Raw genomic sequence first — 21,142 nt, 5'->3', positions numbered from 1 at the left:
GTCTGCAGTAGAGGAGCAGAGAGAGCGGTTGACCAGAGAGGTCGGTCGTTCATAGGGTCACCGTATCTGGGAAGGGACATGAGGGCACGTCACAAGATGATGAGGATGATGAGGGAGGACGGGGGGGGGGAGAAAGGGAACCAAACGGGCGCGAGACGCCACGCACGCCGCTGCCATCCCCCCCTTCTTTCCAGGCTTGCAAACGCTTCTCTCCGCCACGGTGCAGAAGCCCGTTCAGACAACCCCCGGCCGACTCGGGTCAAGCGCTATCCCTCCCGCCTCCTCCGTGCATTTTTGCCCCGGGATCCTGCCATCCTTCTTCCCCCCCCAGATGGGGAGGGCCGAGGAGAGCCGTGGGGGGGCCAGGTGTGGCCATTGACGACCCCCCCAACATCCAAGCCCCCGGCTCTCCCCACTAGGCTTTCCGCTCCGAGCCTGCCACAACCTCCCCACCCCCCCCTCCTGCCCGCGCCCCGCGAGCATCACAATCCCCAGCGCCCGGGGGGGGGGAAGGCTCCGGCGAGACTCCGCCTACGAGCGGGGGGAGGAGGAGGGGCGGGGTCCGGGGCGGGGCGACCGGGTTGCTCCGCCCCTCAGCCGGCCAGGTGGGTATAAAAAGGGTCGCGCGGCCTCGGCGGCGCGCACCTCGCGCTCCTTCCTTCGGGCGGCGGTTGGCTGTTGTTCCTCCTCGCTGACAGGAGCCGGGGATCGAACCGGCGGTCCTTCCTTCTTTCCCTCCCTCCCTCTTCCCCCCTCCCCACCCCCGCAGCACGGGAATGGGAGGCGGCTGAGGCTCCGACTCGGAAGCCATGAAGACCCTTATCGCCGCCTACTCGGGCGTCCTGCGAGGTAAACCCCCCCCCCGGGGAGGTGGGGGTGGGTGGGAAGAAGGATGATGGAGGAGGATGCTTGAAGGGGGATCTCCTGAGGAGGCGAGCTAGGGGCCATCCGCTCGCTTCGGGCGCTGAAAGTTAGGGAAGGATGATGGAAAAGAAAGGTTTTTTTTTTTTTTATGGGAACCCGAGAGAGGACGCGCGTTTACGACCAAGGAAAGGTTTCATATTATACATTTATAACAACCCCCCCCCCCAACACCAGAATCGTTAGATCGTTGGAAAGAGGCCCGGCAGGGGATCCTGCACATTAAGATGGAACGTATGGATGGGAGTGTGTGTGTGTGTAAATGTGTATATATAAAATATATGTGTCTTTCTCTCTCTCTCTCTCTCTCTGTAATATGCATGTTTGTGTGTATAGTATATTATATATGTATACATACATATGCACACAACACAATATGTATATACACACACATATATATACAATATATATATCCACACACACACACACACACACTCTATATATACTGTGTATGTGTGTGTGTGTATATGTGTGTGTGTGTGTATGTGTATATATATATATATATATATATATATATATAGACACACATACACACACGCACACACACATATACATATATAGTATGTATACACACACACGTATATATAAAACCATGTATATCTTTGAATAGTTGTATATAATATGTATATGTATAAATTTGTATTCCTGATGGTGATGAGTTACACTGCAGGTTTAAAAAACAGGTTAAAAAAAAGCTATGGGGGAAAATGTGGGGAGTGGGTGAGGAAAAGCCTCCCCCCCCCTAGATGGAGCCCGGCCACATCAGGATCCCCGTTTGGAAAAAAATCAGTGGAAATAATAACATTATTTATAGAAGACAATCTCCCCTCAAGCCATGTTTCTTAGGCCTGGTTAGCGGATGATGATATTGGGGGGGGGGGGAGGCGGCTCAGGCAGGCTGGAGCGGAAGCCACATTCGCTCTTGGCTCATGAGGAGATCTATAGGTAGAACCAAGGGATGTATTTGTGTGTATGTGTATTTTTTCCAGGAACGGCTGAACTTTGTAGGTGCAAAAGACCAATTTTTTTCTTAACCCCCCCATTTCAGCCCCCACCTTGCAGTGTATGTGCTTTTTGTGGTTGCCTTTTTAAAATTACTTTATTTTGTGGTTTTTACCTACCTGTGAGGGAGAGCCCTGGTATGACCCTGGGTGTACAAGCTTTGCATCGATCCGGGTCTTCTTCCTCTCCTGGCGTGCTTGTGCCTGGACGCTCCGGGCTGGAGGGGCTAAAGGCAAGATTTTGGGGGCTCAGGGAGCAGGGGAATAAAATAGCCAGAAGGGTCTGTTGCACAACAGGAAACGTAAATCTTGGGGCACCCTAGAAATGACCATGCTCTGTGGGGCAGAAGTGTTGCTGTGGCCTGCGCTGGAGTGTCAAAACCTACTTTTTTTGTTTAAAAAGGGTTAAGATTTGTGCCACAAGATTCTTTATTCCTCGGCCACAGGTACCCGTCTGGAGGTTTCTGTGTGTCTGATGTGCGTCTTTAGCCCTTTTTTGGCTGACTCTCACGGGAGGTGAGGTTTTTAGTGACCCCCTTTTTAAAAAAAAACACAACTAGACAAACTCCCGGATGATGCTCCTATCGATGGTTAGCGTCATGGGTTGAACTTCAGCGTGCTGGTGCAGTCTACCTCTGAATTAGCAACAGTGTGTGTGTGGGGGGGGAACTCATGACGGAGACCGTTGTTGGCCGTGTCCTACGTGTTGGCTTCCCGGCGGTGCCTGCAAGGCGCTGAACCTCTGACCTGATTCCTTATGGCTTTCCTGTTCTTAAGCCAGGGCGGCTGGTCGGCCTGGTGGAGGGCTAGTGGTGGCCCATTTGCAAGGGCCCAGTGGGAAATGAAAACACCAGCTTCCTTCAGAAGCTCGGAGAAGTTCCTTTCTGGATGGCTGGCTGGCCGAATCTCCAATCCCCCCCCCCCCGGAAGGTGGCCTGGGGCCGTTTCCCCAAACACTCAATTATTTCTCCGTGGATGTCTATAAAACGTAGAAACCCCCATGGATGGAGGGTACCTGGTTGAGTGGCTTAAGCTATAGGGGTTGAGCGGACCCACGGTTCCCTAGGGCTTTTGCGGGGTCAACGCCTCTTGGTGCCTGCCGTTGCCAAGGATAATGGGAGTTGTAGTCTAGACGAAATCAGGAGAGCTACAGGTGTGCACTTCGCTGGGTTCTCGGTGTTTGGTTCCCCTCCTCTTTTCTGTTGGAAGAGCGAGACCCAAGGCGGTCGCCAAACTCGTCCTTCCGGTGAGTCCTTTTCCACGCTTGACGCTGGTCACCGAGGCAGCTTGAACGTCGAGCGAAAGGCATCTCCAGCCGGTTCCTCAAAGAGCAGCTGTGTGTGTGTGTGTGTGTGTGTGTGTGTGTGTGTGTGTGTGTGTGTGCGTGCGTGCGTGCGTGCGTGCGTGCGTGCGTGCGTGCGCGCGCGCGCGCGCGCGCATTCTGAGCATGGCTTACAACTTGCAGGCCCCTCCATATGCATATTTGCTCAGCACACTGAGAAGGGTCTGGGAGCGCCTTGGTTGCCATGGTTCCATCCCAAGGAAGCCTGGGATTCGTAGTTCGATGGGGATTTCTTAGAATTTCTTGCCCAGGAACCCTGCAGTGCAGAGAATTCTAAGACCCTTGCAAAACTACACATCCCAGGATTCTTGATGACATGGCTGTGGCCCTTAAAGGGGCAATCATCACGCTGTACAGAACGGCCCTATAGACCTAGACACAACCCCCAGGTCTGTGCAAAGCCCTTCCAATGGGCTCGGGTACCAACAGCCCAGATTCACCCAGTTTATCGGCTGCCTTTTGGCTGAGGTCCAATAAAGTCAGTTTCCCGATGCAAGAGAGGGATAGCTGGATAGATGCAAGGCAGAAGCCACTGGGAGAGAGAGTAAGCAAAGGATCTGGGTGGGTGGGTGCGTGGAGAAAATCAACCCTGCCCCATCCTTCTCAGCTCTGGGTTCGAGTCTCGTGTGTGCTTGCCTCCCTCTGCCAAGACTGTTGGTATACTTTCTTGGGAGTAAGTGGCATGAAATGGCAAAGGTGCATGAACACTCATGCTTGAGTGTGTGTACTGTGACAGGCTGACGTTCTTGGGTTAGATGGTGGAACAAACGGCCCTGGAATGCGGTGGAGTCTCTTGTTTCCGATTTTAAAATGGAGATTAAGGCATACCTGCGTGTCAGAGGTGCCTTAGGGGGGTGTTTGGTTGGGGGTGGGACGGGACTGGGTGACCCCGGGCATCTTTTCGGAGAGTCCTCCTGTGATTCGAGCCATTGGGGGTATGTGTAAGATTGCAGGCAACGAAGCAGTGCACCTTAACCCCAAGCAGAGTAGACCTACTGAAATCATAACTAGTTTTTCTTGTGACCCACAAGAAAGTGCACCCTTTCGGCACGTGGACTCCGGTGGAAGCTCATCCTCGATTTGAGAGCGGTTGTGGTGCGGTCAGATGAGCGCTCTCTCCCGGTTGGGAGGACTGGATTCAAATCCTGGCTTGGCTGTGAAGACTCCCTGAAGGGGTAGACCACCTCTTGAACCTCTCACATAGGCCCCCAAATCGGCTTGGATTCTTTGGAGATCAGAAGCGCTTCAGGGCTCAGGAGAACCCGGCGTTCCACTTAGAGAAAGAGAGAGCGCTCTCTTTTTCCTTCCATCGTGGCTGTTCTGCTTGGAAGCAAGCAACCGGCCATATTGCATTTTGTTTTTGCTTTTATTTTGATTGGATGGACATTTAAACATTTAATGCTTAACTTCAGGGACCAGGAAAGCAGAGTGTGTCCATGGGTCTGTAGGTATCCCCTAAGGCTGTATTTTCAGATGGTTTAGGTCTCTGGCTGCAGAGCAAGATGTTGGGAGTTCGATTTCCCCTACTGTGCCTCTCTGGGAGAAGAGCCAGCCTGGGTTGGCCTTGGGCGAGCTGCACACAATCCCAGGGTCACCTCCGGAAGGGAAGGGGAAACTGCTTCTGAGTACTTGAAAAACCCTGAAAAGGTTCGCCATAAGTCAGAATTTTCTCGGTAGATTCAGAAGTGCTTTCCCCTTCCTTTCCTCTAGGGGGCAGCTCTGGGACTGTGCAGCTGGCCCAAGGCCACCCAGGCTGGCTCTTCTGAGATGCACAGTGGGAGAATTTGAACTCTCAACCTTCGCTCTTTAGCCAGGCACCCAGTTTACTGACCGATCTAGCCAGCTTAACAGAGATGAACTGCTTTTAAATTTGAAGTTCTTATTATTTTAGCTGAAATATTTTTGAAACAATATTAATTGAGTTTCAATCTGATAAGTAGTTTAAGGGCAGCGGGGGTGATCAGGGGGGCCGGAAACGAGGCCCTAGGGAGGAGGAAAGACTGAAAGAACTGGGCAAGTTTAGCCTTGAGAAAAGAAGACAGAGGGGAGAGAGGATCTCACTTTTCAAATCCTTGAATGGCAGTCCTACAGAGGAGGGGCAGGATCTGTTCTCGATCCTCCCAGAGTGCAGGACACGCAACAATGGGCTCAAGTTACAGGGAGCCAAATTTCGGCTGAATATCAGGAACTGTTAGAGCAGTATGATGATGGAATTAATGGCCTCGGGAGGTGGTGAGTGCTCCAGCGCTGGAGGCCTTCAAGAGAATATTGGACCACCCTCTGTCAGATCTGCTTTGACGTGGATTCCGGCCTTGAGCAGGGGTTGGTTTGGATGGCCACCCAGGTCCCTTCCAACTTCTCTGTTCAGTGATTCTATGGTTAAACTACCTCTTGTGTTTTAATACGTTTCTTAATTATGTTCAAAGCCACCTTTGGGGAGAAAAGTGGGATTAAAAAGGGAAGAGGTAAATAATAATTTTAGGAACGTTCAGAGGAGGCCTAGCCTAGAAAAGCGAGAGTGGTATGTTTGGGATTCAAATCAGGCTGTTGCGGGTGGGCAAATGGGTCTTGGTGGTCATGGCCCGTGGCCTCTTCTGTGGCTGTGAGAGGTGGTGAGACCTGGCTGGCTGTGACAGAAAGGCCTTGATTCCACCCACCTTCCTGGCAAAAACGCTAGTCTGATTTCATGGAGGATGGTTTCTGAACGACCTGCAAATTTATCCCTGCAGCAAAGAGGGACCAGCAGTTGTATTCTGACCTTTTTTTTAAAAAAAAGTTGCCTTGAACTCATTTCTTCCCATGCTAGGGTCTAGCTGACCCTTGGGGTGACCTTGGGCCAGTCATGTCACCCTAACCTGACCTCCTTGAGCCCGGTTGGGGTGGGTAGTCGGACTGCTCTGCCTGCAGCCTTGACTTTCTCAGGGGGGAAAGGTAAACTAGAAAGGTGCAATATGGTGTAATTAACCCAAAATGTATTTCTAAGGCTTGCTTCAGCTTGCTTATTCAGAGGCTTGCCACCACCAACAAGTGGTGATAAAAGGAGAGACATGCAGTTTGTCGTTTGATGGAGAGAGAACTGGGAGTTTGCTGCTACAGCGCTGTTGCGCTGTAGCGCAGAACGATGCACTAAAGTACCCGAGCAGAAAATTTTTGAGTTCTTCACTTGGATCCTTCCATTTCTTAGGAAGGAGAAATGATCGTTAAAGAGTTGTCCCACTGCTGGAAGTGTGCAGTGTAGAATTCACAAGTCGGTTATGGGCCGTGTTGGATGTTCCTTGCTATGAGCCATATGAAGTTTGAGGTACCTTTATGCAGCTTTCCCCCTGCATCACCAGAAATTAAGGACAAGGTGTCGCTTTTCCTTTGCCCAGGTCCAAAGTGCTTGCGTATCGCCTGGTGAGGAGGATCGTGTTACACAGATGATGTTGCAGCAAGAACAAGGGCACCGAGGTGTTGTGTTTCTGTGTCACAGCAGAGGGTCCTCTGAAGTGTCATACAAGTGGTGCCTCGGCTTAATAAATGTCCCAGCTTACGACCATTTCGAGTTACGACCAGGTCCAGCCTCAAAATTTTGCTTCGACTTGGGGCCGGAGCTTCCACTTAGAAACACCAAAAGGCAGGGGGGAAAAGGCAGGAAATTCAAATGTACTAACCGTTGATGGCAAAGAGGCTGTTTCTTTGTAGCTCTTTCGCCCCAGCGGTTGTTTGCTTTTTGCTTTGCTTTTTTTGCATTTCTGAAAGGACTTGCATGGTTTGTTTGCTTTCTGCTTTGCTTTTTTTTTTTTTTTTTTGCATTTCTGATGAGTCTTCCAGGATTCGTTTGCTTTCTGCTTTGCTTTTTTTGTATTTCCGATGGGTCTTGCTAGATTTGTTTGCTTTCTGCTTTGCTTTTTTTTTTTGCATTTCCGAAGAGTCTTGCTAGATTTGTTTGCTTTCTGCTTTGCTTTTTTTGCATTTCTAAAGGGTCCTGCATGGTTTGTTCGCTTTTCTTTTTTTCTTCCTTTGGTTGAACAGATTAATCATGTTTCTGATGCGTCTTGCAGTGTTTCTTTTTTTGTGATTTTTTTTCTTTGACCGGAACAGATTAAGTGCATTTCAATGCATTCCTATTGGAAATAGTACTTCAATTTACTACAACCATTTCGAGTTACGACCAGAGTTCTGGAACCAATTAGATTTGTACGTCGAGGCACCACTGTATTTCTGCTGGGAACCCCCTGCCATTTGCTCAGTGTCCAGATGAAGGAAAGCACTGATCGTGTGAGCCAGAGGCGCAAGCCGTAGGAAGGAGGGGGGGGGAAATCCATGCCATGCCTTGTAGCCCACGTTGCTCAGTAGAAATGTGCCATTCAGATTTTTTCTACTCCCAACACCCAGAATTCTCCAAACATTCCAGCACAACTCTATTGCTCAAGCTGCTATCTTAGAAAGTGTGAATGGGCGCACACCTGTGTGTTTTCTGTGCACAAATGCACACAACCAGCCTGGACTTGTGAGAGGTGGGTTTTTTTTAATAGGAGCTTAATATGCACAACAAGTGATTTTTTTTAACAATACGGAGTTTAATGCTGCTCGTGTCTGCAGATCCAGGAGTTTTCAAAGGCCGGTAGAGCCATTGGCCATCCTGGCTAATATATACCATTCACCTTTCAAATCTCTTTTTATCCTGCTTCGTTCCTGCATAGCTTTAATCCCTGGCTTTTTCTCTGTGGATGTATGCGTATCAGCTCGTAATGGTGCCTACCAACCTTCGCATTTCTTCACGGTCCAGAAAAAGTAGATTGTAAGCTCCTTGGGGCAGTGCCCCTTTGTCTGGGGTTTGGAGAGTGCTACGACTGTCGATTTAAAAAGGAAGAGGAACAGCTCCATAGAAGATATCACGGGGCCTGGAAGCGACGTTTTCTTGGCTCCGAAGCAGCCCCAGAGCGCCTTGCCCTGTCTATAAAAGCGTTGCATGGAAGCGCCTTAAACTTGTGAAGCTTTTCCTGGCAAAAGGCCGAAACTTTCCAAGAGGTCAGGAACATACAGCCCTCTGTCAGCGCTGGAGATGCGCAACGGCGGCAGCTTTCGTGAAGGGCTCTTTCTACCAGCGCAGGAAGCGAACCTTCGGGAAGACGCAGCGAGCTTGATTTGACTTGGTTCAGCATGACCTTGGATGTCTTGGGATGAAGGATACGGCGGAAAAAACGGCGGATGTTAATATCCCTAGCACCACCAACACCAACACCGTCGCCGGCCACCTCTGCAACTGGAGCATCTTAAAGATTAAGCTATAAAAATAGGCCTTTATCCAGGGCAGGCGGACTTAATGGTTAAGACTTCCTTCCACCTCTGGGTTGGGGTGTAAAGAGAGGGCTCTTTCTTGCCATGGATTTAAAAACCTGCAGGGTTTCCCCCTTTTCCAGATGCTGGCGTCGTGTTTAGCTTTGTACGGTTGCTCACCCAAAGATTTACCCGTCCAAAGATTTCTGTACGGTGACTCGCCCACCTCTGTAGGGGGTTCTGCATTCAGCGTGGGATAAGGGCAGGAGAGACTAGGGGTGTGTAGGTTTGTGAGTTTTTGATTGCCACCTTCCGGAATTGTGGGAACCGTAGTCTAACCCCCCCCATCTCCCCATCTTTAGTGGCAACCTTTTTTCTTGCTGAGATGACAGCTGTGGTCCCATGGAGATGTTTTCTCTGGCGTGAGGCTGTGACCCTTGTTTCCCCAGAACCTAACAAAGTTTCATTTGGGGACTACAATTCCCAAAATTCCCTTGGCAAACGGGTCATTTCTTTAAGCTCTGTTTTTTTTTCTTCAAGCTCTGTTTTCTTTCTCTTCCAGTCTTAAAACAATCCATTTTTCTCTCTCAGCATCCTTTTAAGTAGACTTTGTAGTGAAGTAGGACAATCACAGAATACATCCAGCGAAATGGGGCTATACTTGGATACGGGACAAATTTTCTGTGACTGTGGAGAAATTCAACCCATGCAGTACTGACGTGCATGCAGTTTGTGCCCCACCACATGTACAAAAGAAGGTCTGGGATAGCACTGCTGAAATAGCCTGCTTCTGGTTAAAAACAGTCTAATTATAACATTTTGTTTTTAATTTTAGCTATGTTTCATCTAAATAAATAATTATTTATTTATTAGATTTATATACTGCCCGTCTAGAACGTGTCTACTCTGGGTGGTTTACATATAACATAAAAATAAACTAAGGTCGAATCCAGATTAATCACAGCGTCCAAATTGGGACTTGCGAGACCCGAGTTCAAATCCCCTGTGACGATGCCGGCAAGCCGGGTGGGAGAGCCAGGGTTTGGGCTCCGGCGCTCAAGCCCTTTGTCGGCAATCCTGTAGACCCCCAACCTGGCTGAATGATCTTGAGTCTGTTGCAGGGTTGCCGTGAGAAAGAGAGTCACACGTGTTGGGAGAAAAGCAGGGTGTAAAATGAATAAACAAGAATGCCTCTGGCATGATCATTCTGCTGCCCAGCCCTCAGTGGGTCGGGGTGGCCAACGAACGGGTTCCCGGCTGAATCTGGGGATCTAGTTTTCTCCAGTCCTTACGGCTGCGCTATGTCACTTGAGAGTTGGAAACAGATGCTGCCGTTGGGTGTTAATCTCCGATAACCTGCTGCTTAGAAGCTCGTCTGGGGACAGCGAGCAAATTCTCGTCAGCGGTGGGAGAAAAACAAGCCGGAGGGTGTCTCTCTTGGCTCTTTTCTCCCCATGGTTTAGGAGAGCCCAGCGTGGAGGATGGGGGCCAGCAGTGAAAAACTCGGAAGGAAACGGCAGAGTTTGGACAAGTTCAATTATTATTCTTTTTTTACTCCCAAGTTAACCTGCAGAAAGAAATGAGATTTGGAGGGCGGAAGTGACTCCGCAGCTTTGCGTGGGCGCGTAAGGGAAAAGAAGGATCTTTGCTTAGGGAGAGGACCGCCAGGCGGTGGACATGCTGGAGCCTACCTGTCGGCTGAAGATGGAGAAGGGGCGACGGTGTTTGGCGTGAAGCGAGGGCCTCGTATGCATTTTTGGAAGGCCGGCTGGCTGGGGGCCATCTTGGGACGGGGGGGGGGTAAGGACACAGAAAGTGGGAGGAAGCAACAAAGCTTGTAACAGATAGAAATATTTGCTTTTCGGAACAGGATGCGTTTGCAGGCTGTGGATCTCTGGGTGGGATGTGTGTCTGTGCGCGTTCATTTTGACTTTCCTAATTTGCTTCTCTATCATGCTGGCATGATGATTCCACTCTGCGGCAAGGGAAGCTTCAAGAGGAGATTGGACTGCAACAGCTATCATCCCCAGCTATTGAGTTTCCTACAAGCCTTAGGGTAGTTTTTTTTTTCCAAATAGGAAACTAGGGTGGATGGATGGATGGATGGATTTTATTTTATTCCACCCATCTGACCTGAGATCGTTCTGGGTGGTGTACAGTGGGGAATCCTTAAACCAGTGGTCATCATACACCAACATAATAAAACAAACTTAAAAAAAAAAACAATAACCCAAAAATAGAACTGTAAAAATTTAAATTAAATCAATGAAATAAAATTCAGAATTGCAGTAATTAAAAACTGGTGGCAGCGATGGATGTTAACTAGGTATGCTCAGTGGCTACGATGATGGGATAGTTTGAAAAGCCTGCCTAAATAAGAAAGTTTTCAAAGATTTCTTTAAAATTACCATAGAGAATTTGGGCCTATTGTTGGCCAGGACGCCCGTCAGCTGGGGAGCAACATTTTGCTATTTCTAAGTATGAAGTCTGTTAGGTGGAATTCCAAGCATGGAGAATGATGGGCTTTAGAATCAGATAAATCCAAATGGCGCACCTCTGGTATTCATGAACAACTGAGAAGCAGAACTTTTGCAAAGTTAATGGCTCCTAATTGCCCACTCAAGCTGTCCTCATAGGCTCTGGATGACAATAGGGATAAAGTTGCAAAATTTGATGCTCCTGGTAAAATGCAATGCTCTCCTAGCTATTGTTGGGATTCCAGCAGCTAACCTCTCTCTCTCTCTCTGTCTGTGTCTCTGTCTCTGTCTCTCTCTCTCTGTGTGTTTGTGTGTGTGTGTGTGTGTGTGTGTGTGTGTGTGTGTGTGTGTGTGTGTGTGTGTGTGTGTGTGTGTGTGTGTGTGTGTGTGTGTGTGTGTGTTTTGCAGGCTTGTTTGAACACATCACCTCTTCACAGTTTCCTTAGTGGGAGATGTGGCAATTTCTAGGCAAACAGATTTCTAGGCAAACAGAATGGCTGCTAAGACACCCTAAATCTGTGGTTTCCAACTTTGGGCCATCCAGGTGTTTTTGTTTGTTTTTACTGCAACTCCCAGAAACCGCCTTGAGTGGTCTTAATTGACCAGATGGGTGGGGTATAAATTGAATGAATGAATGAATAAATAAATAAACAAACCCCAGCCGGCACAGCTAGCGGGGAAGGCTTCTGGGAGTTGCAGTCCAAGAACACCCGGCTTGCCCAAGGTTGCGAACCGGGGCCCTAAATTAAAGCGAAAGCTGCCGATGGCTTCGTCACGTGCTATTGAAGCAGGTCTGTTGAAGTTTCTGCCCTCTGAGAAGGAAGAAGAGGAGTATTGCAAGTGTGTAAAATGTGTTGTGAAGCCAGAAAAAAATAGCTTTGGTTGACTGTCCCCACCAAACCGGATCACTAAAGGACGGTTAGTTGTAACCCATGAGCCCTGTAGCGTTTGATCCTCCCTGGTCGTATATTTTTCTCATGGTGGCCCTTGCAGAAGTCCATCTTGGCCTTGAGTGTTACTGGACAAAAAGTCTTGTCTGTAAAAATTCTGTAGATCAGATCTTCATACCGTGTCCTGTATTTCTTAGTGATAGCTTTAGAAGAAGTAGCTGCATATCAGAACAAAATAAATATAAATAAAACAAGGAGAACAAAGGGGAAAAGGTATTTTTTTCCCTATTGTGTTTTCCTTTTGTGTTTCCCTGATACGCATTTCCTAGCATTTTTAATTGTATAAAAGCTTGTCTTCAAGAGCAGCTTATTTGTTTAAAAAGAGAAGGGAACATACTTTACAGGTATTGCTTCCTAATTTTTCCTGAAATTCAAGAGAAAACAGGACAGCCACCTGGCTGATCTGCTTGCATTTGGATTCCTTCCTTGAGCAGGGGGTTGGACTGGATGACCTTCTAGGCCCCTTCTGACTCCATGATTCTGTATTTAAAAAGTAGACATTTCTAATGTTTTCCTCTGGAAGAATTCCAAATTTGACCTGCAGGGGGAAAAGAGCACCAAACCCCTTAATACCTGGAGCCTCAAATGTCTAGTCTAATAGCAGAATGTATCTTGGGTTCACCCCCTTGTTGGCATTATATTTGAATGGAGCATGTATGTCCTGAGTTTCAGAAAAGTCTTTCCTCAAGGCAATTTAGAGTACCAGATTAAAAGGACTGTAGACCGTGGATAACTTGATTAGTCAATTTGTTTCTGCTGCATGGATTTGAAGGTCTCGGCTCTTGTCTGAGCTGCTCTCGGACAGTGGATAACAAAGATGGTGGGTGGGTGCTGGAAGAAAAACCCACTTGTGCCCCCTTGAGATGCAAGGAACTGGGTGTTTGCCTTTCCCGTCTCTCCTGCGAGTGGTTTGGTCAGAAATCTGAGAAGCCCAGAATCTGGAGAACAGGTTTTCTCACGGCTGCCTTGCAACATCAAATGGCTTTTTTTTTGTTTCTCCTTGAAAAGGTCCAGCCTGGGTTGATACTCACTTTTGAAAGCCGCTGAAATGTGCGGGTTGCACCATCTAACCCGGAAAAAGGTCAAGTGGTGGGTTTTTGTAGTTCTGAAACATGAGCCTTAATCTCCTCCGATGGTCTTGAGCTGGTTTTCTGCAGCGAGATTTGGTCATGAAGGCAGGACCCATTAGGGTGTCGCTTTCAGTATTATTTTCTTATTTGCTATAAGTACACAGAAACCTTTTAGTGTGTGGCCCTTGTTCTGGGTAAATGGTAGATGAACAGCCCAGCTTTGTTTAATCCTAGCAGAAGCTGGCAGCTTCACAGGACTTGGGGACGCTTGGGGGCTGGAGGGGTTGACCTTCCCGCTTGCAGAGATGTCTAAGGCTCTTTTTAAAGGCCATCTGCAGTATATGAACACCTGCCATCACACGCTGTGGCAATGGATGCAACAAACTTGGGTTTGCATCAAAATGCCCCATGTTGTTTTTTTAAGAACATGATGGCCTTCAGATTTCATGGCTGATAAGGATTAAAAGCGTTCAGGGAAGGAACAAGCGCTGCTTGTCTTCACACCATGCATAGTTTTAAATGGGTTCTTCAAAACTCCTCTGATTTATGACTGTGGGAAGGTTGTGCTTTTCTACCTAAGGTTCAGAATGCCAGGAAATGGCCCAATATTGCTGCACCACCCGATGCCCATGTTGTCGGGGGGGGGGAGAGGGATGCCAAGCTTTGTGAAGGGCAGCAAGACACAGGTGGAAAGTACTACACTCAATTTACAGCAGCTTTTTGGGGTGACCGTTTTGACCTGCTTTGGATTGTTTGGATTTTATTGGAAATCACCTGAGATCCCTGGTAGAGACGCTGTTCTCCTATTCGTTTCTTAATATGAACCACATCTTTCTGCTTAAGGTCAAGGTCAAGGTTCCCCTTGACATTGAGTCCAGTCGTGTCCGACTCTAGGGCGCGGTGCTCATCCCCGTCTCTAAGCCGTAGAGCCAGCGCAACGCCGTGACCTTCCCATCGAGCTGGTCCCTATTTATCTACTCGCATTTTTACATGCTTTCAAACTGCTAGGTTGGCAGGAGCTGGGAGAAGTAATGGGAGCTCACTCTGTCGCATGGATTTGATCTCACAACGGCCGGTCTTCTGACCTTGCAGCCCAGAGGCTTCTGCGGTTTAACCCACAGCGCCACCACGTCCCTACTACCTTCCTGCTTACTCCAGCATTTATCCTGTAGGATATTTTCTTACAACTCTTCTTTCGAGGTCTGCCTTTAAAAAGAAGACCGCTCTCCTCTTGCCATGAAATGGGAAAGTAGTAGCTGTTAAGGGCGGTTTTGGAAGTAGCTCAAGGGCGAGACTGGTTGAGAACAGTAGGCTTGGCTTGTTTATCCCATTAACTCCGACTGATGAATGAATGAAAGCTCCTTTTATTGGAACCCTCTTAAGCAGGAGAAACTGAACTGTGTTTTTCCCAAAACCTTTATTTTGAAGACCAAGTGAATAAATATTTAGAAGGAAATAAAATTCAATGACCGAATGAATAAATATTTAGAAGAAAATAAATGTAATGATATCTGGCTTCCTCAGCCGTGACCTTTCTCATTCAAGTTGCAGGAAACACTTAGGAAAAAAAATAGTAACCCCTATTGAATATGTTTTAGCAACTTCTGAAAAAGCATAGGGAAGATCAAGCCGCGTATCAGATGTGGGAGAGGCTTGGTGGAGAAGCTCTCTCCTCCCTAGCATGTGGAGCCCATCTAGCTAGTGATTCAGCTTGAAATCCCATCTCATTCTCCCTTTGCATGGAGAAGGAAGAAAAGCACAGCTCACTTAGCTGGTGCTTCCCTGCTATCTGAAGTGCTTTAGGGCGGTGGTTCCTAACCTTTGGTCCCCAGATGTTCCTGTTGCCGGCGGGTTAAAAGGATGGCAAGCTTTACATAGCGAAGGGGCAACCTGAATGTTGATGACACACATGTCAGCAGTCAAGATGGTCTACGGCAGTGGTTCCTAACCTTGGGTCACCCAGGTGTTCTTGGACTACAATTCCCAGAAACCCTGGCCAGCACAACTAGCGGTGAAGGCTTCTGGGGATTTTAGTCCAAGAATATCCAGAGACCCAAGGCTGGCAACCACTGCTTGGGAAGACTGATAAGCCATGAGAAACCCGATGGTGAGGACATGTGACTTAGCGCTCCGGCTTATCCATAGATTGTAGAAGAGACTTCTGAAGACTACGACTGCAGCCACTACCCAGCCCTTTCTCTCTCCTGTGTGACAGATTCCCCAAGAAAAATGGGCTTTTCTGCTCTGGGGTGCATCCACAAGGGATGGGTTTTGCATCGGTAGGTTGCGCTCACCTGGTCAAAGAAAACCCCACCTAAAGCAATGCAAATTAAAGATGGATTTCCAACCACTTCTGGTTTTGACCTCACTCCACAGCAAATTTGCAGAGAGAGAGAGAGAGAGGTGTGTGTGTGTGTTTACACTCTTTGGGGCCTTCTGTGGCCTGTGGTGGGTATTAGCGTGAAAATGTGTTCCCCCAGTTCTGTACGAGTTGCCCACCTTGATTGCCTAGACCCCTTCCACATTCTTATTCAAGAATATAACACAATATTTGGTCCAGAAGTTACAATCAAGATATATTATGTCTATAGCATTCCAACTAGTAGCTGTATAAAAAGGAATGGATAAGGCTGGACCGGCGTAGTCTTCATAACTCCCATGTCGGCTGATATTAATCAGGTTCACTGAGTACTTTCTATGTGCGTTCCTTTTCTAGATCCCAGCTCATAAGAAGAGTTCCTTCTGCAGCTAGAGGAGCATAGAAAGCTGCCCTAGGCAGAGGGAGATTCTTGCCTTGTTTTTCTCAGTGCAGTCCACTCTGACCAGCAGCAAAGGGTGTCCAAGATTTCAGAAATCATCCTCCTTTAGTGCCGTGATGGCGAACCTATAACACGTGTGCCGCAGCTGGCATGCAGAGCCATAAGGCACATTGAGAAATACTTACCAAACTTTGGCACTCCCCTCTGCTGGTGCAGTGGTCCAGTGGAGGGGTGCAATGGTGGCCATTACTGGTCTAACACAATGGGGGATTGGAGCACTGGTAGGTGTTTCTCTGTTAATACCGCCCCTAAGAAAAAAACAGCAACAAGCATTGAAACCATGCAGAGTTGTTATTTCTATAAACTGAAGACTCAGTATTCAGGTTTAATTGCAGTGTTGGCACTTCGAAATAAATAAGTCGGTTTTGTGTTGCCGTTTGGGCACTCGGGCTCAAAAAGGTTCACCCTCTCTAGCGCTACCTGGATTTCGTACCCTTGTGGTTGTCTCCCATCCCAGCACTAAGTGAACTTGACCCTGCTTAGCTTCCAAAATCAGACAAGAGCCTAGTATGCTTGGGAATAGGATGAAACCTGTCAGTGCATTAAATGTCTTTCTTTCTTTTTTCTTCCTATGGAAACGGTTTGGAGTTGTGCTTTCAGAACTTTTCCGTCGTTTTCCGTCAGGAGCTTTTGCCCCTTAGGATCTTCTAACGTCTTTCTCGGCTTTTGAAATCTGATTTCCTAAAGTCACGCCTGACTGTTCTCCTCTAAGTGGCTTTGCGATCTCAAATTCCTAATATACCATGTTCGCTTTTCCCCAATGTTCCTGCTCTTTTCATTCCGCCCACTTCTTTTTCCCTGCAGAGTGAAATTGGTATATATATGTATGTGTGCGTGTGTGCAAACCTATACAAACACAAATAAATACATTTATAGCTCATTGCTGTTCTGACCGACAGCTTCCCAAAGCAATGCATAAGAGAGGTCAATGATTAAAAACAGATTTAAAACTTTTTAAAACTTTCTCTCGAAGGCAGTTTTCGAGGCCAAGAAATTAACACCCTTTTAGTAATAATGAAAGACTATCTCAGTGGTCTGGGAACGGGTGAATTACCCCAAATGGGGTAAAAATGAAAATCCTGGGGGTAATGAGCAAAGCCTACCTTGTAGGATTTTGAACATAACCTTGTTAGCGTAGGAAATGAGTGCAATTGTACGGTAGTTGGAGCATTCTTTGGCACTTTCCTTCTTTGGGATTGGGATGTAGACTGATCTTTTCCAGTCTTCTGGCCACTGCTGAGTTTTCCATTGATGATGATAAAAAAAAAAATAGTGCACTGGTCTTTGATGTTGGGCTGTGGCACCAGGGTGGGTGACATGATCTTTAGCCTGGTTTGTTCCTTTTTGCAAACCACACACAGAATGAATAAAGTGGTAGGAAAAACGCCCCCCCCCCATTGCTAGCACCACTCTGGCAGTCATTGATGATGATTAAATCCTCTGCAAGCTAACAAAAATTTAATGCAACTTGCTAGGCACGTTGGACACCTTACTACTCCCTATACCACCCCATGGCTGGAGTCCAATGTGTTCCAGCAAAAATAGTGCACATCTTTATTAAATTTGGTGCATCCTGCTAGTTCGGTACATAGCCTGGCAGCCATTGATACTTATGATATATCCTGCTAGTTCAGTACACAGCCTTTTCAGATTCAATAATATTTTGAATTCAAATAATGTATGATTTCCTTACTTTCAAATCAAGGGGTAATGTTGGCGTTTATAATTTTTTTTTTGGGGGGGGGGTGAAAGGTAAAAAAGTCACTAGCTGTTCAGAAACTCAACAGATGGGGCTTGGTGGATCAAAACCAAAGCAGTGGATTGAACTCAGAAGCAAATCATAAGTCAGGGCAAGCGGGTTCAAGGCCAAGGTTAAAGTGGCTGTCAGGTAATGGGCTGGTGGTCTCCACAATTTGCTCCCACTCTAGCTTCCAAACGCCAAATTCAGCCCCATACAGAGTGTCTGAGAGTAGTCAAGTAAGGGAGGTAATTGACGTAGGGATGATTATGAGTGATCAAATCTATCCTCAATGTATTCTTGAAGGCTTTCATGGCCGGGATCTGAGGGTTGTTGTGGGTTTTTCCGGGCTGTCTGGCCGTGTTCTGGAGGATTTGCTTCCTAACGTTTCGCCAGTCTCTGTGGCCGGCATCTCCAGAGGACAGGAGTCAGAACTCTTGTCTGTGCTCTGGTGCAGTTTTGTGGGATAGTTGGGTATTTATCTCTCCCCCTTACTCCCGTGTATAAGATGACCCTCAATTTTTAGTCTAAAGATTTTAGACAAAAGTATAGTCTTATACATGGAAAAATATGGTAAACTGTGTAGTAAAAGCCTACTGAGTCTGTGGGGTTTTGATGAATCACCTCTGTACAATCCCATGAATTCAAATGAGTCTACTCTAGTCATGACTTGCTTTCAACCTGTGAAGCACATGTTGCCCAAACCTCCTTCAGTATGGTTGTTGTGGGTTTTCCGGGCTGTTTGGCCGTGTTCTGGAGGTTGTTCTTCCTAACGTTTCGCCAGTCTCTGTGGCCATGGGCCTCTTCAGAGGACAGCACTCTGTCTGTGTTCTGGTGTAGTGTGTGGGAACACAGACAAGAGTTCTAGCTCCGGTCCTCTGAAGATGCCGGGCACAGAGAGACTGGCAAAACTTTCTTTCTTTCTTTCTTTCTTTCTTTCTTTCTTTCTTTCTTTCTTTCTTTCTTTCTTTCTTTCTTTATTTATTTATTTATTTATTTATTTATTTATGCCGCCCACTCTACCCAAAGGTCTCTGGGCGGCTTACAACAATTAAAATACAATAAAAGATAAAATGATTAAAATACAATTAAAATGGCCATCAGGACCCACAGCTGATATTATTTCCATTAAAAGCTTTCTGGAACAGGAAGGTTTTGACCTGGCGCCGAAATGTCATCAACGTCGACGCCAGACAAATCTCACTCGGGAGGGCATTCCATAGTCTAGGGGCAGCTGCCGAAAAGGCCCTTTGTCTACAAGCCGTCCCTCTTACCTCCTTGAGGGACGGGCTCTTTCAAAAGGGCCCCCTGGCTAGATCTTAACTGCCAGGTAGGCTCATATGGAAGGAGGCGGTCCTTCAGGTATCCAGGGCCCAAGCCGTTTAGGGCTTTATATGTCAAAACAAGCACTTTGAATTGGGCCCGGGCAGCAACTGGTAGCCAATGTAACTTATACAGAATCGGCTTGATGTGTCCCCTAACAGCCCCATCACTAACCAGCCGCACAGATCGATTCTGGACCAGTTGCAGACGCTGGACCATCTTCAAAGGCAGCCCCACGTAGAGTGCATTGCAGTAATCTAGGAAGAAAAACCTCCAGAACACGGCCAAACAGCCCGGAAAACCCACAACAACCATCAAACCTGTCTTCCCTGGGAAGGATCAAGTCCAAGACAATATTGTTTCTTCTGTTTGTTCCTTCAACCTTCTGAGAGCTGAGAGTTCTCAGCGTGATGACAGTTGACTGGACAGTCCATTCTTAACCATTCTAGACCTCCTGTAGATGTCCGGATAGGTGAAGCTCTCTGTTGCATTTTCTGGCTGGTCTTTGCAGAATGGTTTATTAGCTCTTTCCGCCTTTAGTACTGTACTAACAGTATCTTCTGATTGGCTTGGGGGTTTGGTTTATGCTGCCCAAATGTTATCATATCTGTTTCTCTCTCTTCTTCTATGCTTACCCAGACGCTGCTCCTGGATTCATGGATTTGCATGCAGGTGCTCATCTTTTCTTTTTATGTGATGCAGCTCTCCTTCCTCCTTCTATTGGGTCTGTTACTTTTGAGCTATGTTGTCATGTGTCCGTTGGCCACATCCTGATCCCTGGGAAACACCTTGAGACCTTTCACTGGAGACCTACAGTGTGAAGATGAAGGGTTTAGGTCTCCAGAAATAGGATATTAGTGAAGACATTTGAAGACCAAACCCTAATTTCTCCAAACGCATGCACTGTTACAGAAGGATAAAATAACAGGTGCAGTTGATGATTTTGGCTTAGGAAGGATAATGGCTCTGTTTTATTGTGAAGTTTGCCAAAGCTCTTCAATGTACAAAATGCAATCTAATATAGGTACTTTAGGTAGTTCTTGTAAAGTTCAGATTAAAACCAAGTGTGGATTCATTGTCTAGCAGTCCACCACTTTTTCTCATCAACTGGCACTTACAGTGTCGATAACTCATTTTGATACATTAGTATGAGAAAGTACAGAAGGTTTTCATTGCTTACTGTTGAGCCAATCAACAGCAAACTGACTTGACATGACTGACTGCTTCCAGAGATGCTAGAGAAGGGGAAAGACACAGCAGAAAGGCAGGGTTATCTTTGAATTCAGAGACTGGGAAGGAATGATTGGTTAGTGCTGGATTAATGGACAGTCCTCCCAACCCAGAAAGGTCCCTCTTGGCAAAACCTACTAAAGGCAGCATGTGAGGTTGCAAGATACAACTCTCAACACTTACAAGGCTCAGAGAAAATGAGGTTTGCTTCCTCAAGACCAGGAGTGTGTGTGTGGGGAGGGAACGGGTGGTTGGGCTGCAGCCCCCATCATCCCTCGCCTTTGGCTGTGCTGAATGGGCCTGATGGGAGTTGTAGTCCAGCAACCTCAAGAGGTTTGTTTTTGAGGGTGTATGTGTGGTTGCATGAAACCAGAAGACAAACTCCAGTCTTCAAAGTGCTTGGAGTTTCCAGAGACCCTGGGCATCTGTCAGTGTATAACTTGTTCTCTGCTAGTAAACAAGGAATTTACAGTGGTGCCTCGCATTACGACGTTAATTCGTTCCAGTGAAATCGCTGTAGAACGAAAATGTCGTAATGCGAAAATAAAAAGCCCATTGAAACGCATTGAAACCCATTCATTGTGTTCCAATGGGGTGGAAACTCGCCGTCCAGTGAAGATCCTCCATAGGGCAGCCATTTTTTGTGGCTGTCTTACGAGGAATCCATCCCAGAAAACAGTGGGGAGCCATTTTATTTACCCGGCGGCCATTTTGAAACCGCCGATCAGCTGTCCGAAAATCGTCGTTTTGTGAAGAATCGGTTCCCGAAGCAGGGAACCGATCATCGCAAAGCGAAAAAAACCCTTTTCAGACCATCGTTTTGCAATCGCAATTGCGATCACAAAAAGATCGTCATAATGCAGTTTCGTCGTAATGCAGGGCAATCGTAAAGCGAGGCGCCACTGTACTTTTCCCTGCCCTCCCTCCCTCCCTCCCTTCCTTCCTTCCTAGTCCAGCAAAATCAAATGACAGTAGATCTTCTCTTAAACTGAAGAAGCAAATAAATTAA

At 47.2% G+C, this 21,142-nt stretch overlaps 1 protein-coding gene across 2 annotated transcripts in view; it reads left to right on the top strand.

Moving 5' to 3' along the window:
* The first annotated feature begins 669 nt into the window (after nt 1-669).
* DGAT2 (diacylglycerol O-acyltransferase 2) overlaps nt 670-21,142 on the top strand; it is a 48,310-nt gene continuing 27,837 nt past the window's right edge. Inside the window, exons 1-2 of one of the 2 annotated variants that reach the window (XM_078390216.1) lie at nt 670-849; nt 19,543-19,575. In XM_078390216.1, coding sequence (XP_078246342.1) covers nt 810-849; nt 19,543-19,575 — 73 coding nt within the window. In that variant the 5' untranslated portion in view covers nt 670-809. The remainder of the gene's footprint in view (nt 850-19,542; nt 19,576-21,142) is intronic. The other variant, XM_020809702.3, reaches the window with a different exon arrangement.

This window comes from Pogona vitticeps, chromosome 3 (genome assembly GCF_051106095.1).
Source record: "Pogona vitticeps strain Pit_001003342236 chromosome 3, PviZW2.1, whole genome shotgun sequence".
Taxonomy (NCBI): domain Eukaryota; kingdom Metazoa; phylum Chordata; class Lepidosauria; order Squamata; family Agamidae; genus Pogona; species Pogona vitticeps.
This window is presented reverse-complemented; position numbering and strand designations above follow the sequence as displayed.